Consider the following 21364-nt stretch of genomic DNA (forward strand, 5'->3'; position numbering starts at 1 on the left):
GTTGCGGCCCAGGGCCGCGGGGTTCCGGGAGCAGCCGGGCCTATGGCTGCCCACGCGGGCGTCGTGGGAGACGGGCCTGGCACTGCTGGGGCTGCCGGGAGCGGGCCTCTGGTTGTCGGCTGCGTGCGGATTTCTCTTCCCCAACGGGTTGACACAGGTGCGAACAGCCGAAAGAGGCCCAACAATTTGTCATTTTGGCCGCGGGTTGAAGGCCCGGTAAATTACCGAATTCTGTAGATGCGGAGGAGGTACCGATCTCAAAATGAGCGCGCAAATAAAATAAATAAAAAGGCAGCTTCCTGATGTTACTATTCGCTCCACGTTCTGGAGATGCAGTTTGTTGTTCCCGTGTCCCAATTCAAGGACGGGGGGGGGGGCGCGAGTTGATAAGGTGTGGCCATCTCAGACGACCTCCTGTAGCAGTGCAAATTATGGCTTCCAGCGCTCAGCCGCTTAATCGTGTGTGGTCTTTTTGCAAATCTCAGTGTTTGAAGATACTGTGGAGGAGCGTGTCATCAATGAAGAATATAAAATCTGGAAGAAGAATACACCGTTTCTGTATGACCTGGTTATGACCCATGCTCTTCAGTGGCCAAGTCTTACGGTTCAGTGGCTTCCTGAAGTGACTAAGTAAGGGTTTCTGACAACTTTTAAAAATTTACATAAAGCCTAACTGTCCTTGTGAATTTTCTAGTTGGGGGCATTGTATTCGGAGAGCCTGTGATAAATGTAGCCCTTTCCTGAAACGATAGGTGGTTTGTATTTTTAAGATTGAGTTGTTCCAAGGGGAGTAAAAGCCTGTTACAGAATTTATAATGTTGGTAGGAAACACAGAAGGTATTTGACATTTCTAGGGTTTTGTTATATCATCAGACTAATGCATTTCCACAAAACTTTATTGACGATCAAGATGGCCCTAAGAATTTTTATAATGTGAACACACCATGTAACTGCCACTTGAGACAAACACTTAAATTTGCGATTGAAGAAAGAATTTGGCAGCAGTTAACCGAAGAAAAGGTGTTAAGTGGTTTATGGTAAGGAATTCATTTCAGACATTACCGGTTGTCTTCCTGAAAGCGGGCCATCCTTCCAGCTAGTTCTGACATTACCCTGAGTAATAATCAGACAGTTCAAACAGCCAGAACAGGGCTTGTCCCATTTGAGGAGTTGTGCATCCATTATTTGCTCTAATCCTCACACCACCAGCACATCCAGTCTTTATCTCCCTTCTGCTGATAAGGTAAGTAGGGGGAGGGGTGGGCTGGAGAACCCAGACCAGTCTGTCAGCCTCTCATACACTCAGCCCATCTCTGTCTGGACCTTAGCCATATAAGTATTTTTCAAAGTGCATTGGATTCAGACAGTGCATCTTAAATCAAACTAATCCAGAAAGGTTTTTTTGTGTGTGTGTGTGAGACAGATTATAATTTCATGTGAAATTAATTGACTCTTAAATGCCTCAGTTCCCTGAATGCAAACATCGAGTTCTACCCAGATGAGGACATCCCAATGGAAAACTAAGGGTTAAACTTTCAGGTCTGGGAAGAGTAGCCAAGAACCTAATAATAGGGACTTCGAAGCATTGGCATAAGTGATTTTTTTTTTAAAGAGCATCGTGATGGGATGCTGGCTTGGAGCATGCTGTGCTTTTAATTCTCTCTTTAAAGCAGATTTAAAACTTTTCAACCACCTACCTTCTCTTGGACCTCTTGACTTACTGTGAGTTAGTAGAGAAACCCACCCACTTTCATCAAGTATCATATATAGGGATTCTGAGACTAAATCTTTCAGATAGCCTTTTTTTTTTTAACTCCACAGCAGCTGGTGGGTTTGAACTACCAACTTTCTAGTTAGCAGCCTGACACTCACCTGCCAGAAAAGCAGGGGTTTTTAAAGTCAGAAAAGCAGGGGTTTTTAAAGTCAGAGACCTGTTTTGGAATCTGACTCTGCTTCCTCTTAGCTTTGTGACTTGAGGCGAGTTGTCCATGGAGACGCTAAATTCCCTGACATAGAGTTGATTGGGGCATCGACTACAGGGTAGAACTTCGCCTATGGGTTTCTTGACTGTACAAGTTTCCCAGGCTATGGGATGGAGACCCTCAGTTTTCTCCTGCAGAGCAGCTGGTGATTGCGAACTGCTAACCTTGCAAGCAATTATAACATGGCTCCTGGAGAGTCTGGGTAATGTAGGCACAGGTGATGGCAGCTGATGCTGAGTCATCCGTCACCGTCATCTCTCCCTACCCCCACCCAATGGCTGGTTAGGGATAGGTATGCCTCTATTCACTATGTAATTTTCCATGTTAGCCGCTTATGGAAGACCTTTTAAAAATGTTACCTTTGATGCAGTTTTGTTTTCTTATAAAATCTCAGATTTATTTGAGTAGTATATTTTCCTATGACCGTGATATTTAGATTAGATTTTTTTTTTAATGAGATGCTTTCATGGGGGGCTCTCACATCTCATCACAATCCATACATTCGTCCAGTGTGTCAAGCACATTTGCACATATGCTGCCATTATTTTCAAAGCATTCTCTTCCCACTTGCCACTTGAGCCCCTGATATCAGCTTCTCCCCACCCCCCCTCCCTTCCTCCCTCCCTCCCTCCCTCCCTCCCTCACCCCCTCACCCTTGATAAATTACAGATTATTATTTTTGTATCTTACTTGGTCCTCCTCAAGTATATTTCCTGGAGCTTAATTTCCTAAGTGGTTTTGCCAGTTAAAATTCAGCGCAAGAGACCTTCTGCCCACTTGGCTTGCGCATGCTCTTTTCCCCTTTATAGTGCAGACATCTAAGATGGAATTACCGTTCTGAGAGCCACCTCAGATTCTGAATCCTTTGTATCACAGGACCAGTGTGTCTGGTGTTGGGGCCCAGAACCCAACTTGTCAGCCTTCTCACTGAGGTGGGGCGCTAGCACACTGTTGAAGATTGCTGGGGATTGTGGGGATCATAAATGAGAAAATCCTGGAAATAAGCCAAGTTATTATTCCGGCCTGGCTGTCTCAAACAAAACTCAAACTCTAGTTGCCATTGAGTCCGTTCCAACTCTTAAATCATTTTATTGGGTGTTCTTACAGCTCTTATTACATTCCATGTATCTGTTGTATCAAGCATATTTGTACATATGTTGCCATGATTTCCAAAACATTTTCTATTTTGAGCCCTTCCGTGTGTATCCTTGATCAATTATATATTGTTATTTCATATCTTACACTGTCCATTGTCTCCCTTCACCCACATTTGTTATTTGTTCCCTTGGGGGAGGGGGTTTTATATATGTAATCTAGTGATGGGTTCCCCCTTTCTCACCCTTCCCCTTCCCCCCCGACCATCCCCTTAAACCTTCATGATATTGCTACTTCCATTCCATTCCAACTCTTAAGGACGGACCCTGTAGGAGAGGGTAGAACTGTCCCTGTGGGTTTCCAAGGCTGTCACTCTTTAGTAGAAAGTCCTGCCTTTCTCGAGCAGGAGCAGCTGGTTGGTTTGAACTGCTGACCGTGCGGTTAGCAGTCCAACATATAACCACTATGCCACCTGGCTGTCAGTATTAATAGACTTTTCAGTTTCAGTGTAAGACACAACCAGGTAACAAAGACCTCAAAAAATCTGAGAAATTGCATAGCCTCTAAACACCATAAACATAAGGGATGGCCACATTGTACTTGTAAACCATTTTTTTAGGTGATGAAACTAGATGATGCAGCTTGCCGGAAAATTGTCATGTAAGCACTCACATATAGCTATTTTCAGTTTGAACTGGGATTACACCCAGTTTTTCTGACTCTTCCATATTTTCTGAGTCTTAATACCGGGACTAGAAACCCAGGGAATTAAAATGGGGCTGTGGGCAGCAGGAGGAACGCTGGGGGCACTTTTAGCAACTAAACCTCGGTTGGCACTGCAAACAGCACACCACCTGCTCCCCAGGAAACTATGGGGCTATTTTACTCTGCCCTATTCAAGGATTTCTATGAGTTGGAATTGATTTGACAGTACCCAATAACACAGTCAAGAGAGTTTAGATGAGAAGTCATGATTTGAGTGTGGGCTTTGGTGAATGGACTCCTATCTGGTTCTACCTTGCCCAACAAGATACTCTAGAAAATGTAGGGCTCCTCTTGATACTTGGTAGGCGAGGAACATGGCTCTTTGAGGGTGGAAGAAAGTGTTGTGACCACAGTGGTCTGGGGATAGGAGGTGGGGCAGAGATCAGAACATTCGACAGTGGGAGGCTGGTGCACAGTTGATGCTCAGTATGTATTTCTCGAAGAAATGATAGTGGGCAAGAGGACTTCAGTAAGCTTAATGCCATATGCCATGAACTTTGTGAAGCTCCTTTGTATTGGGGGAGGGTTGGACTTGATTTGTTAGCAAAGCAACAGAAGGTTTCTTGTAGGGTCTGTGTAACGGATTTTCATTTTTTAAACAGACCAGAAGGAAAAGATTATGCTCTTCATTGGCTAGTGCTGGGGACCCACACTTCTGATGAGCAGAATCACTTAGTGGTTGCTCGAGTGCATATTCCGAATGATGATGCCCAGTTTGATGCTTCCCACTGTGACAGTGAGAAGGGAGGTAGGTACAGCATATTTTCTAATACTGGTGTTGAAGGCAGTATGAGTATGCTTCTTGCTAAGAATCTCTATTTTAATGTTTTTATACTGGCATATAATGAAACATCTCTTGGTTTGGAGCCTGAGAGAAGAGGTAGAGTCAGGGTTTCATGGGACATAACAGTTAGTTGGCCTAATATAGCTAGTGCTTCTGCTTTGCCTCCTTTATGTAATTAATGCCTGGGGGCCTTAAAAGTAAGGAATGTGGCTAATGGCCTTTTCTGAACCAACTGCCTCTTTTGCCTTGAGACCAGAACTAGATGGTGCCCACCTAACACTACTGAACATTCTGATCAAAGATTACATAGGACAATTTAAGGGGGAAAAGGCAAATTAGAATTTCAACTTCTCATGGACTCCAGACATTCTGGAGTCATGGAGGGGGTGGATAAACCCTTGAAACTGTTACCCTGAGTTGATCTTCAAACCATAAACCAAAAATATTCTCTGAAGTCATCTTAAAACCAAGCAGTACCTTTTGTTTAGCTTGACTAATTCTTTAAAAGGCTGCCTTGAGCATTGTGTTCTTTTTTAGATCTCTGTGGGATCACCTTGACCACAGCAAATGGAAAGAAGTGAACCTGGATGGGAGTGTTGATATATTAATGGGGGGGGAGAACAACTCAGAAAAGGAAGAGAATATTTGCAAAACTCAAAGAATGGTCAGTTGTCACTAAACGAGACGTGTAGTAACTGTTGACTTGATGTATGTTTTCCTGCGTATATTCTCCACAAAATAAATGAAGAAAAACACACTTTATACTAATCTTTTGACCCAGCAGTTAATCTCAGGAATTTACCCAATGTATAATTTTAATAGTTCATTTTAAAAAGTAATCAAGATTGGTATATGCATGGAAAACAAAACCAGGAGTCATATGCAGTGGTCCCTTGATAGCTTTGGGAAATTGTTTTCAGGACCCTGAATGTGAAAGGCAGATGCTCAAGGCCCATCTGTAAGTGTGGTGTATTTTCATAAAGCCTGTGTCCATACCATCCCGTGTGCTCTAAGTCTAACTCACTCAAAATACCTAATGCAGTGTAAACAGCACTTTATGGTCCCTTTTAGCCTTTGAGGATTTGCTCCTGTTAATTGCACCTCCTCCCAGAATTTCCCATTATTACAGTGGTTGAATTTGTAAAAGTTGAGCTGGCTTTCTGCACTACCCAGCTCATAGTGGGTGTTCCAGAAGGGAAAATGGATGGGAGGTTGAGGTAGGGATAACCATGGAAGCTTTGGGCCTCTCCCCACTCTGAGATACATTCAACCTTCATTTTAATATTCTCATGACTGCCCCAAGTTCTGTGATTTTTGCTACAGCTTCAGGAGACTCAATAGCAAATTAGAGTCCTGGCTAAATTTAGTTTTAGCAATGGTTAGAGGACAAAAGCAGCAGGGACAAAATACATGGGCTCAAAGAGGAGGGCCGGCCCCAGGCTCAGTGTCCAAGGCTGCACAGGATGTACTGTTTCTGATGATGAGCTGCAGGGAAGAAAGTGGACATGGGTTTCGGGCCTGAGGCTGTCACAGTGGGGAGGGCCAGCTTCCAGAGCCACCCCCTACAAGCAGCCAACCGTGACAACTGAGGCGAGGGACTCCACAACAGTGGAACTAGGTGTGCTGTATCAGTCTTGATGTTGGTACAAAGCAGCCCTGACAAACAGGTACAGCATGGTCCAGTGCTCCAGGTGCACACTACAAAGCTATTAGTTCATCAGTGGCACAAAGAACATTCTGAGGGCTGTGTTTTCCTGAATTGGCCAGGAGTCAATCACAGTTCAGGTAGCCTTCGAATAGGAGGGGACCAGACCTCTGGTGTTATGCCTTCCTCACGCCCACATGATTTAATAGTTACTGACCTTTGCCAGTGTACGCCTGAATTTTTGTCTGAGAATAAAAAAGACAAATTCTACCACGCATTACCCCATTGCTCCTTGCTGCCCTTCACTTATAAATGGGTGTATGGTCATTTTAAGTTGTTGTTTTTTTATTAATTATTTAGTCATACATAGGGTTTTATGGCTCTTTTCATTCAACATTTTTCAGGTGGGCCATGTAGAGATCTAGCTCATTCTTCTAACTACGTGTGATATTCCATTGTGAGTAAACTTATTATCCTGTCTCTCAACCAAGGGTCAGGTAGAATATGGCTGGTGGCTTTGCTCTTACAAATGGCTGTGGTGAACATCCTCAACAGGTCTTCTCGGACAGTTGTGCCCATCTACCATGGTGGTCCTTGCCTGTATGTAATGGTCCTTGTCAACTTGAGATAATGTAACACTGTTTAAAAAAAAAAAGACCCACTTCACTCCCTTGTGCATGACTGGTATTTGGGGTTGGTGTCACCTTTGTGCATCCTTTCCATAAATACTGTGATCAACATGCTTTGAATGTTTGTATCTCCAAAGTAGGTACTTCTTGGACTGTCAGGGTAACAATTGGTCTCTGTATAATACAAATATATGTATTCATCCCGTTCTCCAAGGGACATGCCTTGCATTCTGACGGGGCTGAAACAAATCAGTCCTCATGATTTTAGTTTGGGTTGTAACTTTCCAAAATGAGTACTGTTTTTCCCATTAATGTAATGACTTTTAACTTTGAGTTGTTTGAGTTGAAGTATACAAAGCCCTAGCTTTGCACCACATCTGCCCTGAGTTTGCACTGAGAGCCGTGGTTAGGAAAAAGTGGTTCTGGCTAAAGGGCTTGGGAAACCTGTGTGGCTTTGTAGCAGAGACTTGGAACCCTGGAGTCCACAAAGAGTGGGGGGGGGGAACTCGGTATGAGGAGAAAGGATTCAGAGGTGGATTCTTATAAAGGCTGAAGCTCTTGGTTGGCATGATCAAGCAAAGGAAAGTGCTGGGACAATGGGAGGTATGGTTGTCCTGAGAATGGCTGCACAACAGGGTTTATGGAGCGGCCATATGGAGACTTGGTGACCTGCACTTGCCCCCGAGATGGTCGGCAGAGAGCCTACCCACTGGCTCTTCTGCTGTCTTCCAGCACCTGAGCAGGTGGTTTGACTCGCTACCTGGCTGGCCGCGTTGGGTTTTTCAGTAGTGCTTCCTGGCCTGGAATACAGGGAGAGCTAAGCAACAGGTCATCAGAAAGGTGCTGGTTAGATCAAGGAGAAATCAGAGCAGAGCATCTGAAAATTCCTAAGATGGCTGGGTCCTGTTTGCTCAGACTGTATAGATGTTTGTACTTTCTTTTAACATCTGGCAGCTTCTCGGACACTGATGGGTTTTTATGTGGCTCTGTTCCTTTACCAAGAGGGTTCTTACTTGTTTTTGACCATTACTATTTAAGACTGTAGTCTGGTTTATAAGCCAGATGGCGAGGTTATCCCCTCCTGGTAGCCCTACAGGGAAGAGTAGTACACTGCTCCTTAGGGAGTCAGAAGCAATACATCTTTACGGGAGCAGATAGCCTCCTCTTTAAAACTTAGAGCAGCTGATGGGTTTGAACTGCTGACCCTGCAGTTAGCAGCCCAATACGTAACCTGCTATGCCATCAGGTGGAGGACTTGGTCCTCTTGTTTTTGCTGTGGAAGTTCCCTAGTAGTTAAACCAAATGTCCTGTCCGGGTGGGGGTGGGGCTGTTTGGCCTTTGGCTGAGAGTGAATAGAGATTTAGATTTTAGGTGTTGTCTTGCTGAGAGTGAATAGAGATTTCTTTTTGTTTTCACTTTTAGACTCAAGGCATGTTCATATTCCCAATGCTGAAATCACCTCTGTTTTAATGAAACCTCGAATAAGACACTAAGATACTACAGTGCTTCAAAATGAATTGGTTTTGAACTAAAGAGCTGTTGTATATTTAATTTGTGGTTATTTTGAGATTTCACTAAATAACTAAATCATCCTTCAAGCAGAAGAAAATTGTACTTCCATGATAGAACCAAATTGACTTGCATGAAATAGCTATTAATATTTTCCAATGAAAATAGGCTTTGAGGATAAACCATCCCCTGGTGGCAGGTGGGTGTGTTCAGGGGTGTCCCCAGGTAGTACATCACTGGGTCGAAATTTCTTGTTGAGTAGCTGAGTTGTCTTGTGAATCTTAATCCTGGATGTATATGTTTGCTTGTTTCCTCTTATGTTAGAATTTGGCGGTTTTGGTTCTGTAACAGGGAAAATTGAATGTGAAATTAAGATTAACCATGAAGGAGAAGTGAACCGTGCTCGCTACATGCCGCAGAATCCTCACATTATCGCAACGAAAACCCCATCTTCTGATGTGCTGGTGTTTGACTACACGAAGCATCCTGCTAAACCTGGTACGTGATGGTAAAGTCACAGTGTCACCAATAGGCTTTTTTCCTTGATTCAAAATGGTAGTTGTTTTAAGGCCAAAGTTGTCTCCTCGGAGGTTTTTGAAGGTTTAAAATTGTTTTTGTGGTCCTGTGTTCAGTGATTTGCCAGAGTTCAGATTTAGCTGCAGGTTACCCCACAACCAAAGTTCCTTACAACACGATACAGAGCAAAGGCAGCAAGAAAAGGTGAAGTGCCCAGCAAGATCAGGCCCAGGCTTCGGGTTCTCCCCTGCCTGGGGCCACCAGGACATGCTTTCTCTTAGCAGCCAACTGCAGGCATATGCGCTAAATGTCTCATCCAGGGCAGTCCATTTGAGTCTCAGAGTTGTTTTTATGGAGTGGGTCATGAAGGCACCACTTATTGGGCAACCAGCCAGAGTACCAGAAACTCCAGGACCCCAAGAGCAAAGTCAGGTACCTCATGAATCTTGCCAAACAATCCTCTAACAGGTTTTGAGAAGAAGCTGCTACAGCAGGCCTCATTGCTCATGGCATATACAGCTTCACCAGACAGAAACACATAGAACATTCTGAGGGCCACATGCCCTTGGGATTAGCTAAGGCTGCGGTCTACCCTGGAGATAGATAAGGACTTAGCAGCCTTGGTTGGCTGTCCCTGGAAGAAATAAATTGTCCCCGGAAGAAATAGACCCACAAACTGACTAATGAGGGCATGTGGTGCGGTCACCACTACCCACCAAGGCTGTAGATAGCATTATTTTCAGTATTTCTATGTTGGGCATAATATGGGGGGCGACAGGGTTACAAAGAAATGATTTTCAGATTGAATGTTAAGAGGCCTGGTTTGCACTGAGTATTTAAAAAGAAGCACCAAGAACTGCTTTTCCAAATATGGGTCTGCTCTTGCACCCTGCTTTCCCCAATGTTATATTACAGTAAATGGTGTGGCTCACTGAAGGCAGAGGGTGGGTTTACTACTCCCACCTGTTCTAATAAACAGATAATTACTTAGTTGTTTAATGGTGTTCTGGATTTTTCCTTAGATCCAAGTGGAGAGTGTAATCCTGATCTTCGCTTGAGAGGTCACCAGAAGGAAGGCTATGGTCTCTCCTGGAATTCTAACTTGAGTGGCCATCTCCTCAGCGCTTCTGATGACCATGTGAGAAATAGGGTCTTTCTAAGTTGCTGGGATAGTGCGTAGTAGGGCTTGCGGGGTTTACACAGAGTGTCATGAACAGTCTGCATTGGTAAGTGCTGTAGAGGAAAGGTTTACCAAGATGCTGCTGGTGCTGCAGATGGTGAGAACACTGCCGCCGGTTTAGAGCAATGGTTTTCAAAATAGCCCCATGCAGCTGTGTCACAGTTCAAGCTGCTCTTGAAGCAGCTTTAGAATTGAGGCAAGGTGGGCGGGGACGACACAAAGGTGTCACAGCTACAGTGGGGGGGCGGGCTGATTATTACAAATTATTTTTTCTATTTTTGCTTCCTTTTTGGGTGTTTTAATATATTCAAAGATTTGTACGACTACCACCATCTCATTCTAGAACATTCCTAACATGTCTCAAAAAGAAACCTTTTGCATAGTAGCACATCTCACTTGGCCCTTCCCATAGACCAGTGGTTCTCTACCTTCCTAATGCCGCGACCCTTTCATACAGTTCCTCATGTTGTGGTGACCCCCAACCATCAAATTATTTTTGTTGCTACTTCAAAACTGTCATTTTGCTACTGTAATGAATCAGGTGACTACTGTGAAAGGGTCATTTGTCCCCAAAGGAGTTGCAACCCCCAGGTTGAGAACTGCTGCCCCAGACCCTGGGGACCACTAATCTACCTTTTGTTTCCGTAGCTATGCCTGCTTTGGGTATTTCTTATCAATGGGGCAACCTCTGGTTGCCTAGTGTTTTCACAGTTCATATTGCAGCATTGATCAGGACTTTGTTCCTTTTGTGACTGGATGACGATCTGTTCTAGGGAGTCTAGGCTACATTTTGTGCATCTCTTCTTCAGTTGATGGACATTGGGTTGTTTATGCTTTTTGGCAATTGTGAATGTTACTACGAACATTTGTGTACAATTTTTCTGTGGACATTAACATTTTTATGTTAGTCTTCTTTTTTATCATTTTATTGGGAGCTCTTACAGCTATCATAACGTTCCATAATCAGTTTCAGAAAAACATTTTCTTTTTTCTTGAACTCCTTGATTTTAGCTCTCCTTTCTCCCCTCTCACCCCCACCCTACCTCCCAGGAACTCTTACTTAGTGGCCATATCTTATGTGAATATATCCATTCACATAAAATTCTGTTGTTTGATTCCCCCCCCCTCCAGTGGGGTTTATGGACATTAACTTTTTATGCCAGATTGCTCCCCAGTGGCATCACTTCACATTATCACAGCAGTTCCAGTTTCTCCACTTCCTCACCAACACTTGTTACTTTCTGTCTGTATGATTATAGCCGTTATAGGGCTGTGCGGAGTGTCAATCTCATTGTGGTTTGATTTGAATTTCCCTGATGGCTCATGCTATGGAGCAGCATCCTTCCATGTGCCTCTTGGCCATTTGTACATCGTTAGAGAAGTGGTTGTTCAGCTCCTTTGTCCAATATTTAATTGGGTTATTTGTGTATCGAGTTGAGTGTTCTTTCTATATTTTGGATCTGTGTATATGTGTGACACTGCCTTATCGGGTAGTTGATTTGCACATAATTTTCCCATCTGTGTGTTGTCTTCTCCCCAATGTTAGTTGGAGCACCAAAATCTAATTTGGTGAATTTCAGTTTAGTTTTCTTTCTGATGATTATATTTTTGATGCCATAGCAGGAAAAAAAACTATTGCCTGATCATGAAGATTTGCATCTGGTTAGTCTTGGTCCTGGTGGGCATTTTAAGTTACGCTAGCTTCTTTGCCTTCTTTAGTCTGTCCTCCTAGCATCTGACACAGGGTCTATCATGCAACACCTTATATTTTTGTTGAATTTTTTTTTTTTAGTGTTGGGAATTTGGAAAGTAGGTGATTGCCCTTGTCAAGGTTCTTTAGTTGTATGTAACCAAAACTTGACTGGCGAGCTTAAACAGAAGAAGAACTTAAGGAAAGGGCTTTGGGTCAGGTAGCTCAGAAAGATTTTCCTTCAACTTCCCCTCCAAGTACATGTGGCCAAGCTCCCAAGGAGAGGGGCTGTCCTCAGCTGGTTGGTGGGACCTTGTGAAGATACCTGGTCAAGAAAGACTAGTACACTAGCCGATGACCCAGGACATTCCATGTGGCAGGCACCAGGCAGGCAGATCCTTTATGAGGACAGGACCAGGGGACAGGTGGGAGGGGCTCTGTGCAATCCTCTCAAAATCCAAACCCAACACTCACTGCCATCTAGTCAGTTTCAACTCATAGCAACCCTACAGGTCAGGATAGAACTTGCCCCCTGTGGGTCTCCCAGACTAACTATTTGATGGGAATAAAAAGCTAATCTTTTTTGGGATTAGCTGGCAATTTCAAACTGTTGACCTTGTGGTTGGCAACCAAATGTGAAACCACTCCACCACTAGGGCTCCTCCTCTTCCTCCTATTCCTCCTTCTCCTCCAGTGTTTGCAGATTCTGTATTTGGATTTTGGTGTAGCATCCGAGGAGTGTTTTAAGTGCCTGTTAACCAAAATGTTACACCATAGAGCTCCCCTGCAACTCACGCAAAAAGAACAAGTGGTGGTAGTTGTATGCCAGCAAAGGGGGTTCTGGCTCGCAGTGACCCCCTGGGGCAGAGGAATGCAGCCCCCAAAGATTTCCAAGGCTTTCATTTCTATGGAAGCACACTGCTACTGCTTTCTTCCATTTGCAGCTAAGTGCTTAACCCATTGTGCCACTGGGCTCCTGTCCTGGGCTCCTACAGCTTAGGAAACGGCAGCATTTCTCCTCTGCCTGGCAAGTTTGTTAGGAGCAGGGAATGGGCCCAGCAGCCTACAGTTACAATAGAGATAACTGGAGCATGTGTATTGTATAAAGTTGACAGTTACCAAGAAATAACTTTGTTCCAGAAAGCTCTTCAGAGACAGTGGTTGTAAAAGAGATGGTATTCAGACCACAGTCAGTGGAATTCAAAATTCATGCTACTGCTCCTTAATGGAGCTGGAGCTGCCTCCTAACATTAAGCCACTGGGTGAGAATGGCTGCCTGCTCGCTTTGCCGCCTTTTCCCATAAGAACCGAGGGCTTTCTCTTCATTTCCGTGTGCTCTCCTTGGACTTGGGGGCCAGTGTCATCTCCAAATGGTGCCCTGATAGCGCTAGTCATTTCTGCCTTGAAGTGAGAGAGACCCATCCAAGCCAGCTTTCTTCTCTCCTTATGGCGGGCCCCTTTTTGGTTTTGTACTCTTGATTACCAGTCTGTCCCGGCCCTGGCTGGGTTGTAGGATGTGGGTGGGTGTTCAGCGATGAACTAGTGAGCTCCTGGTGCTGTGTTGTGCAATTGAGAAGGATGCTGGATACTTGGCTTTCTGCATGCCATTTCCTTCATTCTCGCTGCCTTCGTTCTTTTCCCCTTCCTCCTTCAGACTGTCTGCTTATGGGATATCAACGCAGGACCAAAGGAAGGCAAAATTGTGGATGCGAAAGCAATCTTCACTGGTCATTCAGCTGTGGTGGAAGACGTGGCCTGGCACCTGCTCCACGAGTCTCTGTTTGGCTCCGTCGCCGATGACCAGAAGCTTATGATGTAAGGTGGACGGGTCGGGGACAGAGACAGGTGCCCTGAATGACCCTTATGGAATGGGTGTGGACTCTGGTTTGAGTTCTTCCGAGTTACATCATGGCCTTTGTTTTAAAAAAAAGGCAGCCAGGCCTCACAGGTGTAGTGATATTTAAGTTTCACAGGTGTACCTCGTGACCTTCTGGCTGGAGGTGCTGTGCTGTATGAAGCAAGACGGTGCTTGTTTAAATCAAGAAAACCACTTGTGACCATGAAGAAGCCTGTCTGGTCTTGACAGATCCCAAAGTTGGGGTCTGGGTGACTTCAGTTGAGGGTATTGGGGGCTATGCTTGGATCCGGGCATGGCCCTGTGCTGCGTCCAACTGCTTCAGCTCTTTTTTTTACCCTAAAAAAAAAAAAAATCCAAGGCCAAGAGAACCAGCAAAGTCTTGGTTGTAGGGGTCAAATGGTTTGGTTCTTCTCTAAAAGTCTATACTTTGAAATCACAGCTCGGGTTAGAATGTGTCACTGGACTGCTGGGAGTGTGAATCTCCCAGTCCTTGCTTGCTTGGCCAATGTTTGGAGGTGGGCTCCTGAGGTGGCACCAGGGTGAGTGGGTGATGCTGTGTCCTAGAGCAGCAACCTGGGGTGGTGGGCCAGACACCCACTCTTCCTCATAGGGACGGGCTTTATGTCTTGTGTTTTAGATGGGACACCAGGTCCAACACCACCTCCAAGCCAAGCCACTTGGTGGATGCCCACACAGCCGAGGTCAACTGCCTGTCCTTCAACCCCTACAGCGAGTTCATTCTAGCAACAGGCTCAGCGGATAAGGTTTTGGAAGTTTTTTCACAATTGGTGTTTACAAACGCAGATGTCTTGGTTTTTTTTTACCAGCTGTTGTTTTAACCTTGCTTTCTGTAAATGACCAGAAATCAATTCATTTTCATTTGTGACCTTTTTTCTTCAGACCGTAGCTTTGTGGGATCTGCGTAATTTAAAATTAAAACTCCACACCTTCGAGTCGCATAAAGATGAGATTTTCCAGGTGTGTAACCATTTCCTGGTATTTGTATGTCAGATTTCAATAACCATTTGGTAAGGGAAAGGTGATACCTTTGATACCCTTGTAGATAATATGGCAGGCATGCGGTGCTGCATTTTTTAAAAAGCACCTCTCAGCTGTACTATATTGATAAACGGAGGAGAGTTTATGAGAGGCCAGTTCTGAGGTAGAAGAAAAAGCCTTGCAAATTAGAATTCATTTCAAGAGTGAAGTCCAGGGGCCCTTCAGTTGCGGGAGGCATGCCAGCATGGCGGGACCACAGGCTGAGGTCCATTTTGTACAACAAAGTCTGACCTTTGAGGAGGTTCAGTGCTTATGTGGTGAGAAGGGCATAGAGCCCACTGGACTAAGGAAGGTGACCTTCATGGCAGCAATACCAGGAGATGAGCCCTTTCAGGGTACTTGAAAGGTGGGGACAAGGGGGTAGGGTGGGGTGAGGGGATATGGGCTGAGAAAATAGGCCTCTGATGAGCACAGTGTCCATCAATCAAGAGGTGTATGGTTCCTTAAATATATTTTCAAAATGTGTATTGTTAGGTCCACTGGTCTCCCCATAACGAAACCATTCTGGCTTCAAGTGGTACCGATCGTCGCCTCAATGTGTGGGATTTAAGGTAACTGGGATGGCATGAATGTGCTAATCAGACAGAGTCCATAATGCAGGACTTAGAAAAACAAGTGACTAATGTGCTTTAATAAGCCTAATAATTAGAGTATAACTGCTCGGTGCTTTGACATGGACTAACATGTCAAAGTAGTGCTGACAACCAAAGCTGTGCCCAGGATATAGACCCCAGGTCCACCCCTCAAAATAGTCAAATTAAAAACTAAAGACAAAAATGTGCTGTTGGCGTGTAGAGTACATAAAGGTTTGGAAGTTGTATGACTTGGCAGTGGCATTGTTCCTACACATGCCAACAATGTTCCCTGCAGGCATTATGTAATTCCTTCGTACAACTCATTAAATGCTGGCTAGTACTGAAAATCCACTTCGATAAAATGAAGGATCAAAACAGTCATTTAGCAATTGCACTGAGGACAGAGGGAAGAGAAACTTGTTTTGGTTGCAGTCTGCAATATCTGGGTTTCTTTGATTAGCTTAATGGAAGGACAGAGAGAGAAAGAGATGTTAATCATTTGAAAGACTCTGGGCGGCTTTTCCAACAGATGTTACTAGCAGAGTTTGGCTGTAATTTGATGATGAGCAATATCACTTTGGACTACTGGCAATTTAATACTAATGCCCCCTCCTGTTGCTTCACTTGTGAACACGGCATAGCATATTTGTAGGGAGTATACTATTCTGCCCTCGTACCAAAAATAATTTACATAGAAAGAAGCCCTTAGTGCTGTCTGTGTGGAAATAGGTGGTTTGAGGTTTGGGCAGGTCTGGGTATTTTTATGTGTGCGTCGACATGCATTTTAAGGTGCCCTTTCTGTGGGGATACTGGCATTTGGACGTTTCTGCTTCTGGGATTGCAATAACCACAGCACGGTGTTCTGTCCTTATAGTAAAATTGGAGAAGAGCAGTCAGCGGAAGATGCGGAAGATGGGCCTCCAGAACTCCTGGTACATGTTGACTTTCTCTTACAAGATGAATGCAGGCTGCAGATGGGATTATTCGTAATTGGTCTATTTATCTTGAGAATGAGTCAGAACTTCATGTGCTAGCTCTTATTTTGCCTGCATATTTGTTGTTGGTGAAGCTGCACACAGCAGAACACCAAGTTCTAGCTGTTACAAATGATTTCAAAATGGGCACTCTGAATGTTACTGTGATTATGGTTCATCATTTATTGGAAATGCAGGCAGCTCTTCATTTGACTTTTTTTGTGAGAGAAAAATGAGGCTGTCTGCTTCCCAGACCCTAATGGAACATGTGTACTGTGTCCTATAGGGTCACTGAGTCACAGTCGTGTTTTTAGAGCAAGAGGCAGGTGTAGCGTGTAGCAAGTGAAGGTGGTAACTACAGGGCATCACGGAGTGGATCATTCCTTTCTAATTTAACTAATGGTAAAAGACAAGCAGGGGCTGTCAGCCACATTCCAGAATGCTGATAGGGAATTCCCAGCCCAGTGGGTTTTTAAGGTGTTGCACTTAAAAGTAGTCTGAGATCCTGGAAAAAAGTGGGTATATATTTCTCATTGGTTTCAATGTATTATTTCTGTAGTTTTTTAAAGAGGGTGGTAAATCTGCCTCAAGCAAATCTAATAGTGCCAATTTTCCAACAGTGCTCACTCTGCCATATTTTGGTCCTCCTCACAGTATTTCCAGGCAAAGGCTTCCAGGTCTCCTGCCATTTTGCAAGACACCAGTTTTTGCTCTGGCTGGCCACCAGTTGTTAGAGGTGAACAGAAGGCCCTTAGGAGTAAACCCAGGTGTTGCTCTGCTGTGTTGAATGCAAGGTTTCTCCACAAACTGCTGCCCTGCAGAACCGGTGCCGGGTGCCTCCCTTTTCCAGGGTGTATTGAGAAGCTGTGTTTTTTCGTTTTTAAGTAGTTTCTAGATCCAGGGTTGACCGTTTTCTCCAACTGTTTGCATTTCTTTATTTACTTACTTGGCTAACAGCTTTATTGAGAGAATTCACCTGCCATCCAGGGCCTCCATTTCAAATATGTTTCAGGATGGCGGAGGGGGACGGGGGCTGTGTAACATGAACCAGAAACTCTTTGGCTAGAATGATAGGAAAGTGGACAGGCAGACCCGGGGAATGGTGCGGGCTAAGTTCCAGGCCTCTGCCCCAGCCCAATAAAGTGGGTCGCACGATTTTTCTTTTTCATTTTAGTTTCCCAGTGCAAGAAATTATACTGTCCACTCTGAAGTGTTCAGCTGCATGCTGGAAAAGTTGGAAATACTGTGAGAAGGACCAAAATGTGGCAGAGTGGGCACTCACTGTTGAAAATGGCACCATTATTAGGTTTGCTTGAGGCAGATGTACCACAAACCTTTGGTACAATTTAAAACACAGATGGGTTTTCCTGTGTACCACATGGCTGCACAAAGAAAGCAGATATAGCAAAACATGATTCTTTAGTGAATGAATCCCTTATCACCTCTGCTGCAGAGTGGTCAGAGACAGATCTGTACCTTCTTCCTCCAAACCCCTGGGGACCCCCACCACAACCAGTATGAAACAAACTTAAACCATTAAAACTCCTTAATGCATGTAAGGGTTGTGTTAGCATAACCATGTATGAGACAAGGCTTTTTCTGTTTTTTGTTTTTGCTTTTTCTGTTCTTAACAGTTTATTCATGGAGGCCACACTGCCAAGATATCCGACTTCAGTTGGAATCCCAATGAGCCATGGGTGATTTGCTCTGTGTCTGAGGATAATATCATGCAAATATGGCAAATGGTGAGCAAAAATGTTCCCTTCCCCCATCCCCCAGTTGAGAACTTAGTTTACTGGTGATCCAGGCAGAAATTGTGTTAATGTGCAGGTGCTAATTAGACCCAGTGTTTACAATCTTTAGCTCGATACCAGGACATCTGTTCTCCAGCATCTCTGGCATCTGCAGGTGGGGAGAAGGCTGTTGGCTCTAACTGTGTAAGCGCAGGTGCTGCTTAGGCTCCAGTGTTGATGACTGGATAGTAGTCATGGTGCCTTGTCTGCTGTCATGGCCGGAAAGGAAATGTCAAGGCAGTCAGCATGAAGCACTTGACCTTTTGAAGATCTTTTGTTGCTACTGAACCCTTTCAGCAGGGCCAGGCTATCACTGCTGGCAGGTGCAAAACGTAGGGTGTCAGTAGCTAAGTAACATGGGGACCTCCTAAAATTTTTTTTAATTAAATACTTTTATCTGAGGCTCTTACATCTCTTATCACAATCCATACATTCAACCAGTGTGTCAAGCACATTTGTACATATGCTGCCATCATCGTGTTCAAAGCATTCTCTTCCCAATTGAGCCCCTGATATCAGCTCCCCATTTCTCCGCCCTACTCCCCCTCCCTCACAAACCCTTGATGAGTTATAGATTATTTTCATCTTACATCATCCTCTGTCTCCCTTTACCCACTTTTCTGTTGTCTGTCTCCTTGGGAGGGGGTTATATGTTGATCCTTTTGATTGATTCTCCCCTTTCTCCCTTATCATTCTGGTATCTCTATTCTCATTATTGGCCCTGACGGGTTTATGTGTCCTGGATTCCCTGTGTTTCAGGCTCTTATCTGTAGCAGTGTGCATGTTCTAGTCTAATCCAATTTGTAAGGTAGAATTGAGGTCACGATGGGGGAAAGAAGCATTAAGGAACTAGGGGAAAGTTGTGTTTCATCGGTGCTATACTGTACCCTGACCGGCTTATCTCTTCTTGTGACCCTTCTGTGAGGGGATGTCCAATTGTATCAGATGGGCTTTGGGTCTCTATTCTACGCCCTCTCCACCCCCATTCATTTTGTTTGGGACTTTGATGCCTGATACCTGATCCCTTCAACACCTCATGATCACACAGGCTGGTGTGCTTCTTCCATGTGGGCTTTGTTGCTTCTCAATTAGATGGCCGCTTGCTTATCTTCAAGCCTTTAAGACCCCAGATGCTAAACCTTTTGATAGCCGGGCTCCATCAGCTTTCTTCACCTCATTTGCTTATGCACCCATTTGTCTTCAGCAATCTTGTCGGGAAGGTGAGTATCGTAAAATGTCAGATTATTAGAACAGCGTTCTTGAGTTGAGGGAGTACTTAAGTCGAGGCCCAGTGCCCATCTGCAATCTTAATTCTTAACATAAAGATTTACGTACATAGATCTATTCCCCTCGTTCAATAAAAGCATATTTATGTGTGGACATGCCTGTTCTATAAATGTCCATTGCCTCCTGGTTCTTTCCTTTCTTCCCTTTTAGTCTCCCCCTGTCCCACTATCATGCTTGGCTTTCATTAGGGTACTGTAATTCCTCACTACTACATTGCCCTTGATTAAGCCCCAGTAGGCATTCTACACCCTTCTCTCCATTGATTTTAATTCACTTGTTGTTCCCTTGTCCCTGGGTTGATTTCTTCCACCTCTCCTTCTCCTGTTATCTCCCCAGAACCATCAGTCCTGTTATTATTGCCTCTAAGTTGTTTATCCCTCGTTTTATCTAGGTAGACATGCAGAGACATTAATCACAATAACCAGGCAATGCCAAACAAAACAACACAGGAAGTCAAAACCAACAAAACAATAACAAAAAAACAAACGAAATAAAAGAAAGCCACTGACAAAAATGGAAAAGCCTATATAAATAGTTCAAGGTCTATTTGTTGGCCTTTATGAGTGTTTTCTAGTCAAGTCTGATCGGGATGCCACACTGTCTCGCCAGTCTGTTTGGTTATTCCCCGGGGACTTCATTACTTTGCTCCCCTTGCTGCTCTGTTGCATGCCCTCAGCGTTTCGCCCGTGTGACGGAGTCAGATTGGGCACAGTTCCTGCAGTGTTGGGGGACCTCCTAAATTTTGAGACTAGCCTATCTTTCCCATCCAATTATTGATATTTGATGGGAAGTCTACAAAATGTAACTGGCCAGTAAACTCTCCGGTGACTATGTCCTGGTATTGAAACAGTAATCGGTGAGTCCTAAAGTCTGGTCAGACAGGATTCTCAAATTTGATTTTTTTTTTTTCAAATTTGATTCACAACTGCTCTTAGAAAGACTGTGCACAGGTGTTTTACCAACATGTTTATTTGGTGCTTCTCTCCAGGCTGAGAATATCTACAATGATGAAGAGTCGGATGTCGCTACATCGGAACTGGAGGGGCAAGGATCTTAAAGCGAGCCAGAGCAATTTTTCTGTTGAATGCTCCATGAATGCTTGCCTTATTGAGCGCCAGAACGGCATTGTATAGTAGGAAACCCGAGTGGGTGGCATGGCATTCTTTACCCTTGATTCTAGCACTTTCAAGTGAGCTATTGCATTCTGTATCATATTGTAGCTATTAGGGAAGAAAGCTGAATGTTACTTAAGAGAGCATCACCTTCATTTTCAAATCCAAGTAATTAGGGTACTGCTGCCTTTTGATTCCACTGTTTGAAGTCTTTGTTGTTTTCTTGAACTAAGTGCTTGCTGTTCCTGAATATGCAAAAATAACTTTTACACTTTTTTCCCCTCCCAACACTTCTTGATTGGCTTTGCAAAAATAAAGTTTTAAAATAACTCTTGTACTGTTCTTTTACAAGCATGCTACTTAATTGTATGTGCATACAATTCCACTTTAGTAGAAACGGGTGAAGGTTGACTTGGTATAAATTTTGTTTTCCTCCATAAGATGCAATTGTACATACATTGGAAAGGCATTCCCCTGCTCTCCAGAGCAAATGGTCCTAATCCAAAATGGGGGTGAGGGGACACTATTATTTTATGGTGAATTGAAGGCTACAGAGCAGAACCTTGTAATAGGTTCTTTTCCAGAGCAGGTGGTAGTCCTAGATGTGTGGGCACCATCTAGTTTTGGTTTTCAGCATTGTGAAGATTGATGATTCGGTGGCCCATTAGTCCCCTGGACTAAATGTTTACTGTGACCCATATCCTATTTAGTCCTCACTTAGTTTAAAACCCTGGCTTGCTTTACCCCACAATGAAAGTTTGCTTCTATTGCGGGGTTTGGTCAAGGTGAGCTAGCTTCCTAGTTTGCCTCTACCTGGCATGCATTACTTATTTGCCAAAAAAGCAAGCTATGCTGAGTCCTCTTTACAGGATTGTATGTGTTTACACTTTTTTTTGCACCCGAGACCTTTT

The 21364-nt window shown here is 44.1% G+C and overlaps 1 protein-coding gene across 1 annotated transcript; it reads left to right on the forward strand.

Moving 5' to 3' along the window:
- Window positions 1-484: 484 nt before the first annotated feature.
- On the forward strand, window positions 485-20782 carry RBBP7 (RB binding protein 7, chromatin remodeling factor). Its single transcript, XM_004709939.2, has 11 exons — window positions 485-630; window positions 4445-4590; window positions 8734-8907; window positions 9948-10063; window positions 13450-13610; window positions 14291-14417; window positions 14554-14631; window positions 15187-15263; window positions 16162-16219; window positions 17896-18006; window positions 20330-20782. The coding sequence occupies exons 1-11, from the start codon at window positions 572-574 to the stop codon at window positions 20396-20398; spliced, it is 1176 nt and encodes a 391-aa protein (XP_004709996.1). The 5' UTR covers window positions 485-571; the 3' UTR covers window positions 20399-20782.
- Window positions 20783-21364: the final 582 nt, after the last annotated feature.

The sequence above is a fragment of the Echinops telfairi genome, unplaced genomic scaffold (assembly GCF_000313985.2).
Source record: "Echinops telfairi isolate 266 unplaced genomic scaffold, ASM31398v2 ScPeMD7_53;HRSCAF=182, whole genome shotgun sequence".
Taxonomy (NCBI): Eukaryota; Metazoa; Chordata; class Mammalia; order Afrosoricida; family Tenrecidae; genus Echinops; species Echinops telfairi.

Bases quoted from the DNA above. Each gene is read 5' to 3' on its own strand.
- RBBP7 (XM_004709939.2), top strand. From the start codon at position 572: ATGACCCATGCTCTTCAGTGGCCAAGTCTTACGGTTCAGTGGCTTCCT. The intron at 631-4,444 runs GTAAGGGTTTCT...TTTTTTAAACAG, and splicing joins TGGCTTCCTGAAGTGACTAA to ACCAGAAGGAAAAGATTATG. The intron at 14,418-14,553 runs GTTTTGGAAGTT...TTTTTTCTTCAG, and splicing joins CAACAGGCTCAGCGGATAAG to ACCGTAGCTTTGTGGGATCT.